The sequence below is a fragment of the Oculina patagonica genome, chromosome 8 (genome assembly GCF_052425735.1).
Source record: "Oculina patagonica isolate OP01 chromosome 8, crgOcupat, whole genome shotgun sequence".
Lineage (NCBI taxonomy): Eukaryota > Metazoa > Cnidaria > Anthozoa > Scleractinia > Oculinidae > Oculina > Oculina patagonica.
The window spans coordinates 12,513,604-12,527,801 of NC_135765.1; the positions used below are offsets into that span (position 1 = coordinate 12,513,604).

Consider the following 14,198-nt stretch of genomic DNA (forward strand, 5'->3'; position numbering starts at 1 on the left):
ACTGCTTGAAGTTAATTTTGGTCCAAAAAATTCTCAAGAATATTTCATTCTTTTCAATGATCATTAGCCTTACTATATTTACGTTCACGAAAGTCGCTCTGAAGTTTTAAAATTGAGTTTTGAGGCTTCTGGAGTACAGGCCAGAGTTCGGTCCAAAATATTATTATTGGCCTTTAGAAGCCTTTGTTCACTACTTTGTATTTACAATGACTGGAGGTACAGATCAACGGTGCATGGAAACTTACACGTAAAAGAATGTTTTCTGTTTAGCATGGCTCCGCACCTGACTGAATCGCTGAAAGTGAGTTTGAAGCGGCGAGTGTTAAAAAGTTCGCAAAAACAAAAAAGAACGCAGAAGTACTTTTCTTTAAACCACGCAAACTGTAACGAAGAGAATTTAAAAGGCCAATACAACTTTTAAGTCTCCATTATGTTTTCTGCTTAATAAATTCCGATGCTTAGTAATTATACTTAGTATTGTGTATAACAGGAATTATATTGATTGTTTGACGCATATTGGGTTTAAATACAAAGTCGAGAAAACCAAACTCACAATATCTCGATCATCTGCTCTGCCATTGGCGTTTGATGCTCATTTGCTTATACTGTATTCAGTGACCCGGTAAATCTCTAAGACCCAGTGACTTTATGGTATAGCCTCGTCTACCGAGAGTCGCTACCACTCCACGCGTGCTACGAACTACTAAGATCAGATCGACCGATTCTGTGGTATCTCGCCCGGCTGTTTAACACACAACCGTTTCAGTCCGGCTGGTTTCCACGGCGGGAAAACAGTCAACATGAGTAAGGCTGGGCGCGCAAAGGGGGCGAAGGGAGATGCAGAGGAGAAAGAGAATTTGGTAAAGTATTTTGTTACTCTCAGTGCATGCGCCGTTCTTCGATTCTCTAACCCGGAGCTGTTCAGCGCGTTTTTTGCCGTGTCATGTCAATCTTTCAAATGTTCTTTGGAAAACTTAACTCCGGGTCTTTTAAATGCTACATCTCTGCTGTTCTGTTCCGAAATTTTTGCCTTTAAGTCTTGAAATTGCTTGGTTTAATTCCAACAGATGAATTATATAAGCCGGGCGACATGTGTGTATTGCCGGTTCGATGCCGGTCGAAACCGGTTTCTTAGCCCGGGAGTTTGTTAAAGTAATCTGCTCATGAACATTAGCGATACCTGAACGTCTTAATAAGTTGATCGATGATCTGACGAACTGCAAGATGAACTAAACTGACATCTGCTAAAAAGAGCATCTTTGAAAACTCAGTGGCAAATAATTCAGAAAACCGATCAACCGGTTCGAAAGCTCAAAACATTCTTTCTAGATCTTGCACCTAACTTCGCTAGCGCTCTTTTGGAAAACAAGTAACGACTCTAACAGAACTTCAGCATAAAAAGCGTATCCTCTTTTGTTCTGAAGAGTAAAGATTTCTAAAGAAAGCAGTTTTGTTAAAAGATATGAATGAGTTTAATTTAAAGATTTTCGCGATTAATATCATAGTTAGTAGTGCATTAACATTTGCCGGTGCGTTGGGCACACGAACATCACGTGATTAATGACGTCAATAACAAGAAGTGACCTCATCAAAGCTATAGTGTTAACACTTAAAAAACATTAAAATTAAAACCTTACACACAGTTGATTGCTATCTTTTGCACAGATATTAGTCTGATATTCGCTTATTTCTAAATTTTCCATCATTAATGCCTTTCGCTGTTATTTTAAAAATTGTAACGGGCCTAAACGCCGAGAAACGTAACGGAGAGGAGGCGAAGACGAGACGTAGCAGTGTCGCTTACATGAAGTCAATTGCTTGCTGGCAAAATTTCTTGAAAAGTTTTATTGCTTCAATTTACCTCAAAATGACTGTTTGTATTGGATATACCACGTGGAGAGAAGTGCGCACTGCTGTATTAGAGACACTGAAGATGGCGAGAACTTAATATTATGTGAATTCAACTGATTTTTATATTTATTATCCCTCGCAATATTTAAAAAAATGTATTGGTTGCCGGTGTTAAATCAGCTTCGACTATTAACGAGATTTTCAAGACTAAAACTTTCCTTGTCAAAATAGGAATTAAACGCAACTGACATGGGAAATCGGCTCGAAAGGCCAGGGTGCACAAAGCATTTTCAATGCTTCGTGCTGGCTTGTTGGCAAAGCGTATTTTCATGTCAATAAGTCAGTATTTATATCGTACAACATCTGATCTTTCATAAATATTTTTAAGTATTCTTAAACACAAGTCCTTTATCATAGACAAGAGGGAGCCGGGGTGAAAAGAAAAGAAATTTTTGAGCAGTATCGAAAATGTTAAAAAATATATATTTAACGCGCATAAATAATTAATATCGGTATTATTAAATATTTATCAGATACAGTTATTCCACGACAGGTACTATTTGCATTAATATTAGTTTTCAGAATTTATTCATTTTTTTTTCTTTGATCATAGCGCCTTTTAGTGGATTTTTAAAAAAAATATATTTTTTCGTGATAGCCTTTTGGACAGATTGGGGCGAAAGCTAAAAGTCAACAGGCAGGCTTAGTCAAGTCCTTCCTTGTTTAATTAAAAGACAATTGAAAGGAAGATAAAAATAATTTTAAATTTCTTATATTTTCCATTCGGACGTTTTTAACCGTTTTTGGGTTCTAATAAAAAGTTTGTCAAGGTTGAATTCAGCAGAGCCTGTATTTTGCATTATGTCACCAAATAAAATCAATTATTCTTTTTCATTAAAGGGACGCTAGTATCGCTATTGAGCAATCGCCGCCAATTTATTCGTTATCCGAAATATCGAAATATTTCATGTACCTGCGGGTCCGGTCCCTGTCGGCGGCCATGTTGTCCCGTTGGGTCCCGTTGTAGTTTCCCAATGAACTGCTCACGTGGTTTTTGATTGGCAGTCATTAACGCTCCACGTGGGTTTTTGCAGGGGTTGTGTTCCAATATGGCGGACGTTACTGAATTGGACGAGGAGGTGTATAAGAACTCGTTTCTTTCTACAAATACTTTTTCATCTTTCTGACAGGAACTAATGTTAAGATTTCTTTTCCTTTCTAGTTTGGAAGGAGTCAAAGCTACCGTGTCGCTACAACACCCCTAGTCGACGACGGTGGCAAAGGCAAAGATGGCGGCAAGCCGGCGAAGAAGCTTTCTAAGTCGAAAGCCAGAAAGAAGGAAAAGAAGGAAAACTTGGAAGATCTGAAGAAGGAATTAGAAATTGTAAGAAGGGTATTTCGTTGCAAGGATGTTGTCTAAGTGAAATCGTAACTGAAATCCTCGTGTTTTGTCTTGTAGGACTGGCATACAATCACTCAAGACGAAGTTTGCAAGCGATTAGAAACGAACATTGAAACGGTAGGCGCAAATGTTATGTCTATTACTTTGTATTTTACCCTTTAGAACGACTTTATTGTATTTCTTAGACTGACAAACCCTTAACGATTTGTGTACCCTTGAAATCGTGTTAGGTCAAGTCGCTTATAACTTCACTGTGAATAAGCGTTCGATGGCTTTACTACGCTTTATGCAAATTTTGTCGTGTTTCGAGGCATTAAAAATGTACACAAAACTGCGGTCAGTCTCCCCGCTTATTATACCTACGCTCACTGCATCTTAATTCGTGTATTTCACTTGTCTGTGTCCTTTGATTGTTGTTTGGTAACAAGCGGTAATTAAATTCATTTTGATCGGTTACTACAAGTTCCATAGTTTAGGTTTGATTTTAGCCTGTTACATTGAAAAGGTTTTATCGGTTTTCTGAAAACGTTTTGCTTGGCTCAAGCCATAAGCTTGCAAGTTTCATTTTTTAATTCCATACATTCGTATAATTTTTTAATTGCTTTCTGTATGTGTAACCCCTTGTCAGCTGGCCACGTTCAAAAAATTTAAACATTTCATTTACAAGGGTCGCAATTTCGAAATAATCCCCAAAAAGTAATTCAGGATGAGTATTCTTGTCGATAATTGTACTCAATCTGCAGCGGCTTGTAGCCCAGACGGAAATTGACATCGGTGTTGATTTCTACGTTTCCTTCCGATTCGCATCAGCGCGTCATTCGAGCGGTGTGGCCGGGTCGGTACATGTTTTACGTAAAGTTAAGCAAACGTGGGATTTCCGTAATCATATCAAACTCATATATTATTCAATGGCTTCCACTTTTTGGATGTGATTTTCGATCCTGGTTAGAAAGCTTGTAGAGAGGTCGATTTGTTTTCACAAAATATTTTGACATTGTTCAATTACTGCTTGATCGAACAAGTTTGTAATTGCGTTACTCCAGTACATTTCATGAGTTAAATCTGTTTTCTAGAGTGTAATTCCCAGTGCAAATTACAGGGGTTTATTTCCCATGAATACTTGTAGATTTTTTTCTCCTCGTACAGTAAACATTTTATTTTGTTTGGTAAACTATAGTTACTGTATCCAATTATCAAATTCCAGGGTACAGTACAATAAAATGTTGTTCTATATTTAGTAAACTCTCATTTTACATGGCCCTACAGTGACTTTTGCAAGCACAAACAAGATCTGATGTTTCTCTAAACTTGAATTTTCACGCTTCCTTCCATAACAATAACTATGAAAGTAATCTTAACATAGTTCATCCATTTTTGGGTTTTAATCTTCTTGTATGAGAATAGTCTTGTAGATGCTAAATTGAAATCAGATGATACCTACACAATGTATAATGTTTACTGAGTTGTCTTTGTCAACAACTTGTAAACAGTCGGTACAGTATAAGCTTGCTTTGAACAGTGTGGTTCGAATAACAATCATAGAATGTTGACAGTCCAACAAATCCTTTCCCTATGTTTTAGATAACTTTTTTAAGCTTATAGATGCACATGATATTAATAATAGATCATAATAATGTAGTTGATCAAAAGCATTAGATTTAAAATTTGTATTTGTTAATGTGCATTTATTGTTCTGTAAACAATATGGGGATCAAAGGTTGTTCATCTCTTACACAATGAATATCTTCACTATGTGAATAATTGCCCCGTTCTAGATCAGGAGAGGCCCCAAAATGCCAAAATCACGACCCCATTGGGCGACACATACCGTATAGGTGTTTTGGGGAAGCACCTCCCTCCCGCGTCGTTGGCTCCTTGTCCCGGGGGGGTACTTGGGTAAATTTTTGTTGGGTATGTGCCGCTGGCCTCTCAGAACCCCTACCCCATTATAGTCATATTCTATGGCCAATTATAGACCCCATCTTAGTCACTTTTGGGTAAATTTAATTTTTACGACCCCAACTTAGTCACTTTCTGGGAGCCGTTTGTCAAATATTGGCAACAGCAATAAATACGGTAACATTTTTTTCGGCGAATATTTCCGTTCATAAATCACAACTTGCCAGATTTTCGTACTCTCAAAATCCCGGAAAAGTGTGACCCCATTCTAGTCACCCTATAAAAAATGCTTGAAATGGCGACCCCATTATAGTCAGTCCAGTCGTGAAAATGCGACCCCATCCAGCGGCACATCCCCATTAGCCCATTTATAGGAAGTGCCCCCCCCCCCCCCCGGGCTCCTTGTTCGCTCTAACAGTCCTCTAAGGCCCCATTTACATGGAAAGAGGATGATCCTAGCACTAGGATCATCCTCCTTTCATGTAAAATAAAATGATCCTAGTGATAGGATCATCCTAGTACTAGGATCATCCGAGCGCCATATGTTTTCACCTTTCAGTTTACATGTGAAGGGTTGCATCTAGCCCTAGCGCTAGGATGATCCTAGTGCTAGGATCATCCCTCATCTCAGATAGGATGGTCCTAGCACTAGGATGATCCTAGCGCTAGGGCCAAATACAACTCTTCACATGTAAACTGAAAGGTGAAAACATATGGCGCTCGGATGATCCTAGTACTAGGATGATCCTATCACTAGGATCATTTTATTTTACATGAAAGGAGGATGATCCTAGTGCTAGGATCATCCTCTTTCCATGTAAATGGGGCCTAATATACACTTGATTGCAATAACGTTGTTATAGAAAAAAGCAAAATGGAAAAAGACAAATAGGAATTAATGTTCGAAATTCGCCCGAAGAAACGGCCTCAAAAATACACGTAAATCAATTGATTAATGCACCTATCAATGGTTTGCCCCAGGATGGGGGGGGGGGGGGCAACCCCAGGGGAATTTGAAATATTTTGGAATCCAGAGTTGAATTCCCCACCCCTGGGCACCTAGTGAATGTAACCCAGCAGAACATTTTTAATAGATGTCAAAATCCCTACCCTGAGAGAATTTACGAAGTCAAATTCCCGTGGGTTGCCCCCCCCCCCCCCCCCATCCTGAGGCAAACCATTGATTCATTTAAAATATTTGTTTCACATTGGCCCTGAAAAGCCCCATTGGGGGAGTGGTCAATTAAGTATCATTATTATTATTATTATAGGTGCATAATTAACACGATTAATATATGTACAGATATTAACTCGTGAGTTTCCTGTAAATGCTACCAGCTATGATCGACGATTAAGCTAATAAGTTGCTAATTGGCTTGTTTTCATTTTCTTTTTCATATGATAACGTTATTGTAATGCCCAATTTCCTCTCAGACTAAGACGCGCTTGCAGGAAATCATGGTACCTCGCATTCAACAAAAAATGTCCATTACTTGGCAACGTGATTACAGCTACTATGACTCCCTGCAGGCGTGTCTCATAGATGGAATTGGACATTAACATGACAAATAGTTTCTTATATTTTCTCTGTAAGCATAGTAGCCAATTTCGTTAAGCGCTATGAAGGTATATGTGTGCCAAAATTCAATCCTCTGTTGTTTTTTAAATAAAAAATCACTGCTGAAATCATGAATGCATCAATCCGAACCTGAATGGCAAACAGTCAATTTAGATTAAGAATCCTTCGGAAAATGGCCGTTTTCTTTGCTAGAAACCATGCAGAAAGCCATAACGCGAATAAGCATCACGCCAATAGCTATAACGCAAATAGGCACAACGCAAAACGGTATTAGCCTGCCGAACAGGCGGTTTATTTTTTGCGGTGTTATTGCGAGTTTTTTTTTCCTTCCTTTTATTTTTTCCTTCGCGCTTCGCGCTCGCCCTCGCGTGACCCGCTAAATAAAAACCTTGCACTTCGCGCTTCGACCCGTAAAATAAACCGCCTATTCTGCAGGCTAAACGGTATGCGAACGAGGCAAAAGGGTCAACACAGTACAGAATGGCTCTTTAGCCTAGTTTTTATGTCAAACCACTGAGAACTGCAACTCTGAGAACGGCCATAGACTGGGAAAGAGGTTACGGTTAAGCGTCGGTTGAACCCTGCTCTCTTTCTATCTCCTCTCCCCTCTCTGTACAGGGTGTCCTAGTTAAAAAGAGGAGATTTGGGCTTGGGTGACTGGACACTGAACAATTTTTTTTTCACAATTAGGGACGGACCATTATTTTCTTGGGAGGGGGGGATGAAAAAATCTTCCTCTGCAAACTTTTTTTTTTAGTTTACGCACCTCTGCAAACATTTTTTCCGAAATTCTTACTATTTTTTGTTATACATATCGTGTTTGCAAACAATTTATTTTGTCTTTCCAGGCCTTGCAAACAATTTTTTTCAATATTTTTCATCCCCCCCCCCTCCAAAAAAATAATAGTCCGTCCCTTAGAGTTTCTGAATACAATTCTCTCTACTGCTAATTATCGAGCTATCAATAGATACTCAGTCTTGACCAATCTACAACAATGGTTTCAAGTACAACAAAAAGTCAATGAAAAAAAAAACTCTTTTAAAGTGAACTTGAGCCGCCAGAGATTATGGTTGAACTATTAATCCCAAGGGGCCCAAAGAAACTAGACTTTCGCTTACAACCGATATTATGATGCAAAGATCCTCCTTACAAATGTTTGATCATGTTTGTATGGGGACGCACAGCAGTTTTGTTTATGATACTGTACAAGTTCGAATGTTTTGCGAATAAAATAGGCTTGTCGTGCTGCTGTTTTATGTTTCGTTGTTTGCCCCCTCCTCAGGTTATTTGATACGATTTTGGTGAGTTATCGACACAGCCGGGTTTCAACTTTTACGCGAGTCACCGTGTTCTCTGTACAGTGAGCTTGGGCTGCCTGTGCATTAATCTGTGGATCACTGTCGGTTCGTGCTAGGTGTTTTCCTATGCCTGATTAACTAGACCAGGCCTAGAACAGAGCTAACGGCCATCAAGAACACGCTGAAGGAGACAGATGTTGAGGCGTCGTTCGTGCACTTGATAGCAACAGCTAAAATAAAAAGTGAAAAAAGTTAGATAATGAGAACACTTGGATTAAAAGAAATAATTTAAATTTGCTATTTATTTTTGTTTTGTGGAAGTGCTGTTGGCGGAAGCGTGATTGCAACGCAATAAATATTATTAAACGAACAAATTAATTAGTTTTAAAACTCTTGTGCTGCGCCGGGGCGGCTGGCAAGGGAAACGCTAAATTAATTATCAACTTGGAGTTGATAAAAATAGATTAACCGCCGCGGCCAATTTAGAAAAGCTGAGGTTTCGGTCACGTGTTAGCCCTCCGTCGGAGCAAAAAACCTAACGTTGGAAGAACAGACTAGCTCGTATTGTATTTTATACCATGCCATAGAAAATACAGCCAATCAGAATACAGGAAAGCCGTTGTATATTCGACGGTATTGAACCCAACCTTCCCATCGTGCGCTGCGATCTTATTCTCGATGAAATTTAGTAAGCGTATTTTCTTTGGCATGGTATAAAATAGTTACACAACACTTTCTCGTGGTATACTATGGAATATCCCACTTGTCACTTGTATTTTCTTCGTATACACACTCGCCTAAAGGCTCGTGTGTATACCGAGAAAATACAAGTGACTCGTGGGATATTCCATAGTATACCACTCGAAAGCGTTGCATAACTAGTATGTATCGTATGGTCTCGTATCGCATCCGTTGTATTGGGCCAAAGAGCACCCGGCCGGCGCTTGAGACCAGAAAAATGCTCATTTCTTGTTTATAAAGAAAAAAGTAAGGAATTTCTCACTCACTTGGCAATCCAGCCGAGCCAGCGTTACACTCGTCAGTGTCACAGCAGCTTACAGCACTTTCTCCGCCTTTGTAGTCGTCACATGCCTTTTTCTTCGTAGCATCACACACTGCTTTACTGGCGCACGAGTTCACCACGTGTGTTTCGTCATCTTTTTTAGCCCAGGTTTTCATACAGCGGTCGGAGGAGGAAGGGCACGTGACCACGTATTTAGCTTTGTCTACTTCCAGCTTATCCTTTGCGCATTCATCTTCAGTGCCGGTACAAGAGAAGCACTTCATGCCTTAAATGAAAGGTGAAAGAATTTAAAGTATTTGTCAGCAAAAACGTCGTTTAAGATAGACTAGATAGCGCAATTTTTCAATTGAGTGTGACAAGTAATTCTAAATTGAATTAGAGCAGTTTTCGATTGAGTTTCGTAAAATCAAAACCAAAGTAATCACTCTGGCCAATCACAAAGGACACAGACAATCCAGTGAACCAATCAAAACTCGAAGCAAATACAGGTAGCCGGCAAGAAGGGCGGATAAACGTGCGCAAGCGAGTCACGATTGGTTTTTATTTACTTCTGATTGGCTGTAAAAGTGGTGCGAGAGTTCTTAACCAATCACTCTACGTAGTAATGCAAAACCAATGTAAATTCGAATTACTTTCGACACTCAACTGAAAAACCGCTCTTACATGCAATCATTATCTCAGGTTTGAAATGTATTAGTTTTACTCTCATGTGTTTTATGATTGGTTCAAAAAACTCACGCCACTTTCTCAAACAATCAGAAGCAAAAGAAGCAAAACCAAGACCAAACGCGACTCACTCGCGCACGTTTTCCCGCGCTTCGCATTGTCTACATGCACTTGTTTCAAGTTTTAATTGGTTCACAGTTCAAAATTGACTGCGTCCTTTGTGATTGGTCAGAGTAATTGCTTTGGTACTCGAATGAAAACCGCTTTATATTTATATATCGATGTGTCAATCACTTTAGTTGGGACCAGGGAGTTGTACCTGCGAAAACTAAGGGCTTGAACAGAACCAACGGCGCAAGTCTTCAAAAATGGTTTGTCTTTAATAAAGATCGCTAAGTATATATTTTCTCACTTGGTGATCCCGCGTTACACTCGTCTGTTTGACAGCAGCTGACAGTACACTGTCGACCATCCTCTGTGTCGTCATCGCAGGCTTTTTTTGAACCATCGCATTGTGTTTTATTGGTGCATGAGTTTATCACTGTTGTTTTACCCTCAGCGTTCTTGGTCCAGTACCTTTTACAAGTGTCCATTGATTCGGTACAACTCAGCACGTATTTGGCTTTGTCTGCTTCGAGTTTATCCTTTGCACAATCATCACCATTGCCGATGCAAACGTAGCACTCGATGGCATCAGCTAAAATGAAAGGTGCAAGAGTTTGATCGAAGTATTGGCTAGCAGAAACGTCTTAAAAAAGATATTGTTATGCAAAAAGCAAATGCGGCCAAGTCCGTCTTCATAGTTCGATTAATTCGATTGCGATCGTATCAGGGAGTTTGCAATTGCGAAACGACTGAGAAAGAACTATTAAGGCGCATAGTAGTCCACTATACGGAGTCCCCCCCCCCCCCCCTCTCACCCCAAATGGTTTTTAAAGCAAAGTTCTGTTAGTCTTGGGTTTAAGAGATCGAATGCTATTTTGAAATCCTCAGATACAGCTAAGTACCACACGAGTCATCATCACGAACAAAAGCGCATACGGGGTTTTGCCTTCTTGCTGCATACAACATCATGCATGAGGACGACGCTTTTTATAGATCGCCTTTCAGACACACGTGCGTTGAGATAAGAAAGCTGACATGTCACTTTTAAAATTGTTATATAACATTTGTAAATGTGACAAGTCACGTTTTTTCCACGAAATCGCAAGTGATCACCCACAGCGGAAAGTTATCCCTTGAGAAATTAAAACAGTCCCTTGAGAAATTAAAAAAGTCCCTTGAGAGTTTACAAATATGTGGTTCCAAATTTTGACCACATAACCCCTATTCTACGTTTTTAGCTTGTAAACAAGCAAAAACGTCGAAAAAATAACCTAAAATATCGTGACATTGCGATAAGCCTCAAGTACCAAGGACAAGTAACACGACACGGGCCGGTTTACACCACCGAATTTTGTTTTCTCTTTGTCGAAAAGTGTTATGAGAAAAAAAATGAATTGTTTTTATAGCATTCGGTTGTTTTGGTGAATCTTATTTGCAATGGTTAGCTAAAACATTGACATAAACGATCGAACGATAAAATCGGACGTTCCGGAGTCGTCGTGACGCGCTATGTCCGAGTACCGGTGCACAAGGGAATATACTTTTTTAGGAGTCATTAGTTAGCTGTAGTGTATTGTTTGGTCTTTTTGTACCGGCTCTTGTGTACCGGTACACGAGGACACAATCTCATGACACCACTGTCATGGTAACTTATGTACAAAATGTAAATTACAACAAGTTGGAGCCAAATTAACATACATAATGGACGGTGCGAAAATTAAAATTACACAAATACTTTTGCGCGAATGGAGTCCGATTACACGTTTAGATTGGGTTTTAGATGTCTTATTTCGTGCACCAAACAGTCAAACTGTTTTGCAGTTCACGCCTCAGTAGATCTTTGGGGACCACCTACCCGTGTATTCTATTATAGTGTTTGAAAAATAATAGAGAATGACTGCTGTTTATGTCCCCCTACATGATCGTGTGTCTGAATGTCCGCGCGTGTAGCCTTCAAAACCCGTATCACATAGGTCACATTGGAATCTCTATATATAAAACGACACATTGTTGGTTTACTAACAATGGCTGAGAAATGTACTACCAAGCACGTACAAAGCTATTGTACTGGATATAGTTGTCCACCGGATAAATCACTATCCAGAGGATAGCGTAGTATGCTTTGTCAACATTTATCCACTGGATGGCGATTTATCCAGCAGTGGATAGCGTTATCCATCCGTTGAACAACCGGGAAATGCAGCAGGTTGTTTCACCTTCTGTTCTCAAGAAATTTCAAAACCTTAGGTTCGACTTCCACCGCTCTCTCATGTCCGGTCAGTTAGTTCCTTCGCGATCCGAGCCTAGAATCGGCCAGGTGACAAACTTTCTACCACAGAATCACTTACCAACCGTGATGGCAACTGCGAATAGAACGATAACGCTGATCACAAAATTCTTCATTGTCCACTGTCTGTCTTTCAGTCTTCGCTGTATCTGGCGCCTGGACAGCACCGGAGAAATCGCTGGTTTAATATCTTCTTGGTCGGTCCGGCGTGAACATTGTTTGTGTGTTTTCAAGCCGGCAGTAACCTCGATCGCAGTCCTAGCCTCGATTGCAATCAGGACATTGCGAGGTCACAGTAGTCTCCTTTGGATGTCACGCATTGCGTGAGGAGACTAGAAAAGAATTTTTATTTTACTACTCAAAATTTGAAAATAGCAACGTTTTATTTTGCTTTTCGATACTTTGATAAAATACTTAAAACATCAGTTTTAAATTTTAAAAGATCAATATAACAAAGTGTAAACTTTTGTTACAATGTTCTCCTTTACATTTTAGTCATCAATTTAGTAAGACTAAAACAGCAGTGCACGGGTTGGGAAATATATTTGCGTTGGCTCTCTGAGCTGGCGTTATTTAGATTTGCTACACCTCAATAAGGACGAAACAGCTGTCCGCGGTTGCAATCCTACTGTATCGTTTCTAGTCTTGTTGATGTCTCGCAAAGTCTACTTTTCACGTAGTATGATCAACCTTGCAGTCTTGTTTGTTATCAATTTAGTCATCAACTACCGCTCAAAAATTGATTATGACCATTAACAAATATTCTCATTATTTAGTTTATCAATACTTTGGTTACTATGGTAACTATGGTACAGTGGAATCCCGTTTTCTCGAACCTCTAAGAGAAGCGAAAATGGTGGGCTCAAGAAATCGCGTGCAAAACTGCAGTGTTTGACTCAGTGAAGAAAATCAAAAGGAAACGACTTTCGCACCTTTTGGTTTAATAATTCTGACATCGAGAGGTTTGGGATTCCACTGTAAATGTAGCCTGTTCCAGGTTCTCGGAAGTTGGGGGAGAGCGGAAAACGCGCGCGAGCGAGGAAAAAAAGAGCAAAAAAAGACGGGGGATAAGGCTCCTTCCCTCGCCTTATTCCCCACATGTTATTTTCCTCGCTCGCCCGCGTTTTTCGCTCTCCCCCAACTACCAATAGCCTGGAACAGGCTACTGAATGTTGTGGCTATGGTAGCTGTGGAAACTATGACAATGCTTGATTGAATTATTCTTTAATTGTGGAGATTCCACTTAAGCCCACGAAAAACGCTATTTAAAAATATCGCGTCCTAACATGGTATTGTAAATCTTGCCTGACAGTTTCTTGAGAGAGGATTGTTCTTGTGAAAGTCCGGTTCTGACACTGTTATAACAAGGTGTTATAGATTTGATATAAGCACTGCGTACAACATGAAGCTACAGTATGAAGCTTTTTCTTCCTCAATAAACTTTGAGAAGCGAATTGTATTACACCGCCAGAGTAGACCCAATCCCTCGCGGTCAAATTAATTTGTTTTGGTTTTGTCTCCACCGATCATATCGCTAGGAATCATATAGACAAAACTGTCTATAATCCGGACTGTTAAGCCTGGTTATCACTAGCGACGCAAGCACAAGCGCAATCATGCAAAAAGGACAAAATTTGATCCTTGTGCTTGTGCTTGCCGCAAGCACAAGTACAAGCATTAAAATGCAATGCGCTTGTGCTTCAGCTTGAGTCGAAGCCGTTTTTACGGTGAAATAAGAGCTGTTATCCTTGCGCTTGTGCTTGCGGTTGTGCTTGCGCTAGTGAAAACCAGGCTTAACACGGTGTATGCAAAGTCATGATGGCCGCTCTAACAGTTTGGAATCCCTCAGTTTTACATTCCTTTCTTCTCTACGCCGTCTCTTCTCAAATAGCAGAGAAGCTGGGTCGTGTAACTGACAACAGTCTCGTCCCCATATCCCTTTTCACGGTTGTTAGCTGGCAGGGCCTTTGCACAAGAAACGTAAAGGGCTATGGGAACGAGAATGGACTATATAAAAATCATTTGCTTCGTATTCTCTATAACATTGATTTAAAGTTAAAAAAAGAATATAAGAAAGAATCATCTC

The 14,198-nt window shown here is 39.8% G+C and overlaps 2 protein-coding genes across 5 annotated transcripts in view; one reads left to right on the forward strand and one right to left on the reverse strand.

Annotated features, from left to right (window-relative positions):
- LOC144664340 (sodium/potassium-transporting ATPase subunit alpha-3-like) overlaps positions 1 to 14,198 on the forward strand; it is a 63,397-nt gene that overhangs the window by 4,437 nt on the left and 44,762 nt on the right. For 2 of the 4 annotated variants that reach the window (XM_078525440.1, XM_078525439.1), the window contains exons 3-4: positions 3,074 to 3,235; positions 3,311 to 3,370. In XM_078525440.1, coding sequence (XP_078381566.1) covers positions 3,074 to 3,235; positions 3,311 to 3,370 — 222 coding nt within the window. Of the gene's footprint in view, positions 1 to 660; positions 861 to 2,897; positions 2,991 to 3,073; positions 3,236 to 3,310; positions 3,371 to 14,198 lie in introns of those variants that run through there. The other 2 variants (XM_078525441.1, XM_078525442.1) reach the window with 2 other exon arrangements.
- Positions 7,514 to 12,338, reverse strand: LOC144664369 (uncharacterized). The gene is made up of 4 exons (XM_078525489.1): positions 12,174 to 12,338; positions 10,133 to 10,417; positions 9,038 to 9,319; positions 7,514 to 8,260 (listed from the first exon to the last, which is right to left on the reverse strand). Exons 1-4 carry the CDS (start codon positions 12,226 to 12,228, stop codon positions 8,169 to 8,171), a joined length of 714 nt encoding a protein of 237 aa, XP_078381615.1. The 5' UTR covers positions 12,229 to 12,338; the 3' UTR covers positions 7,514 to 8,168.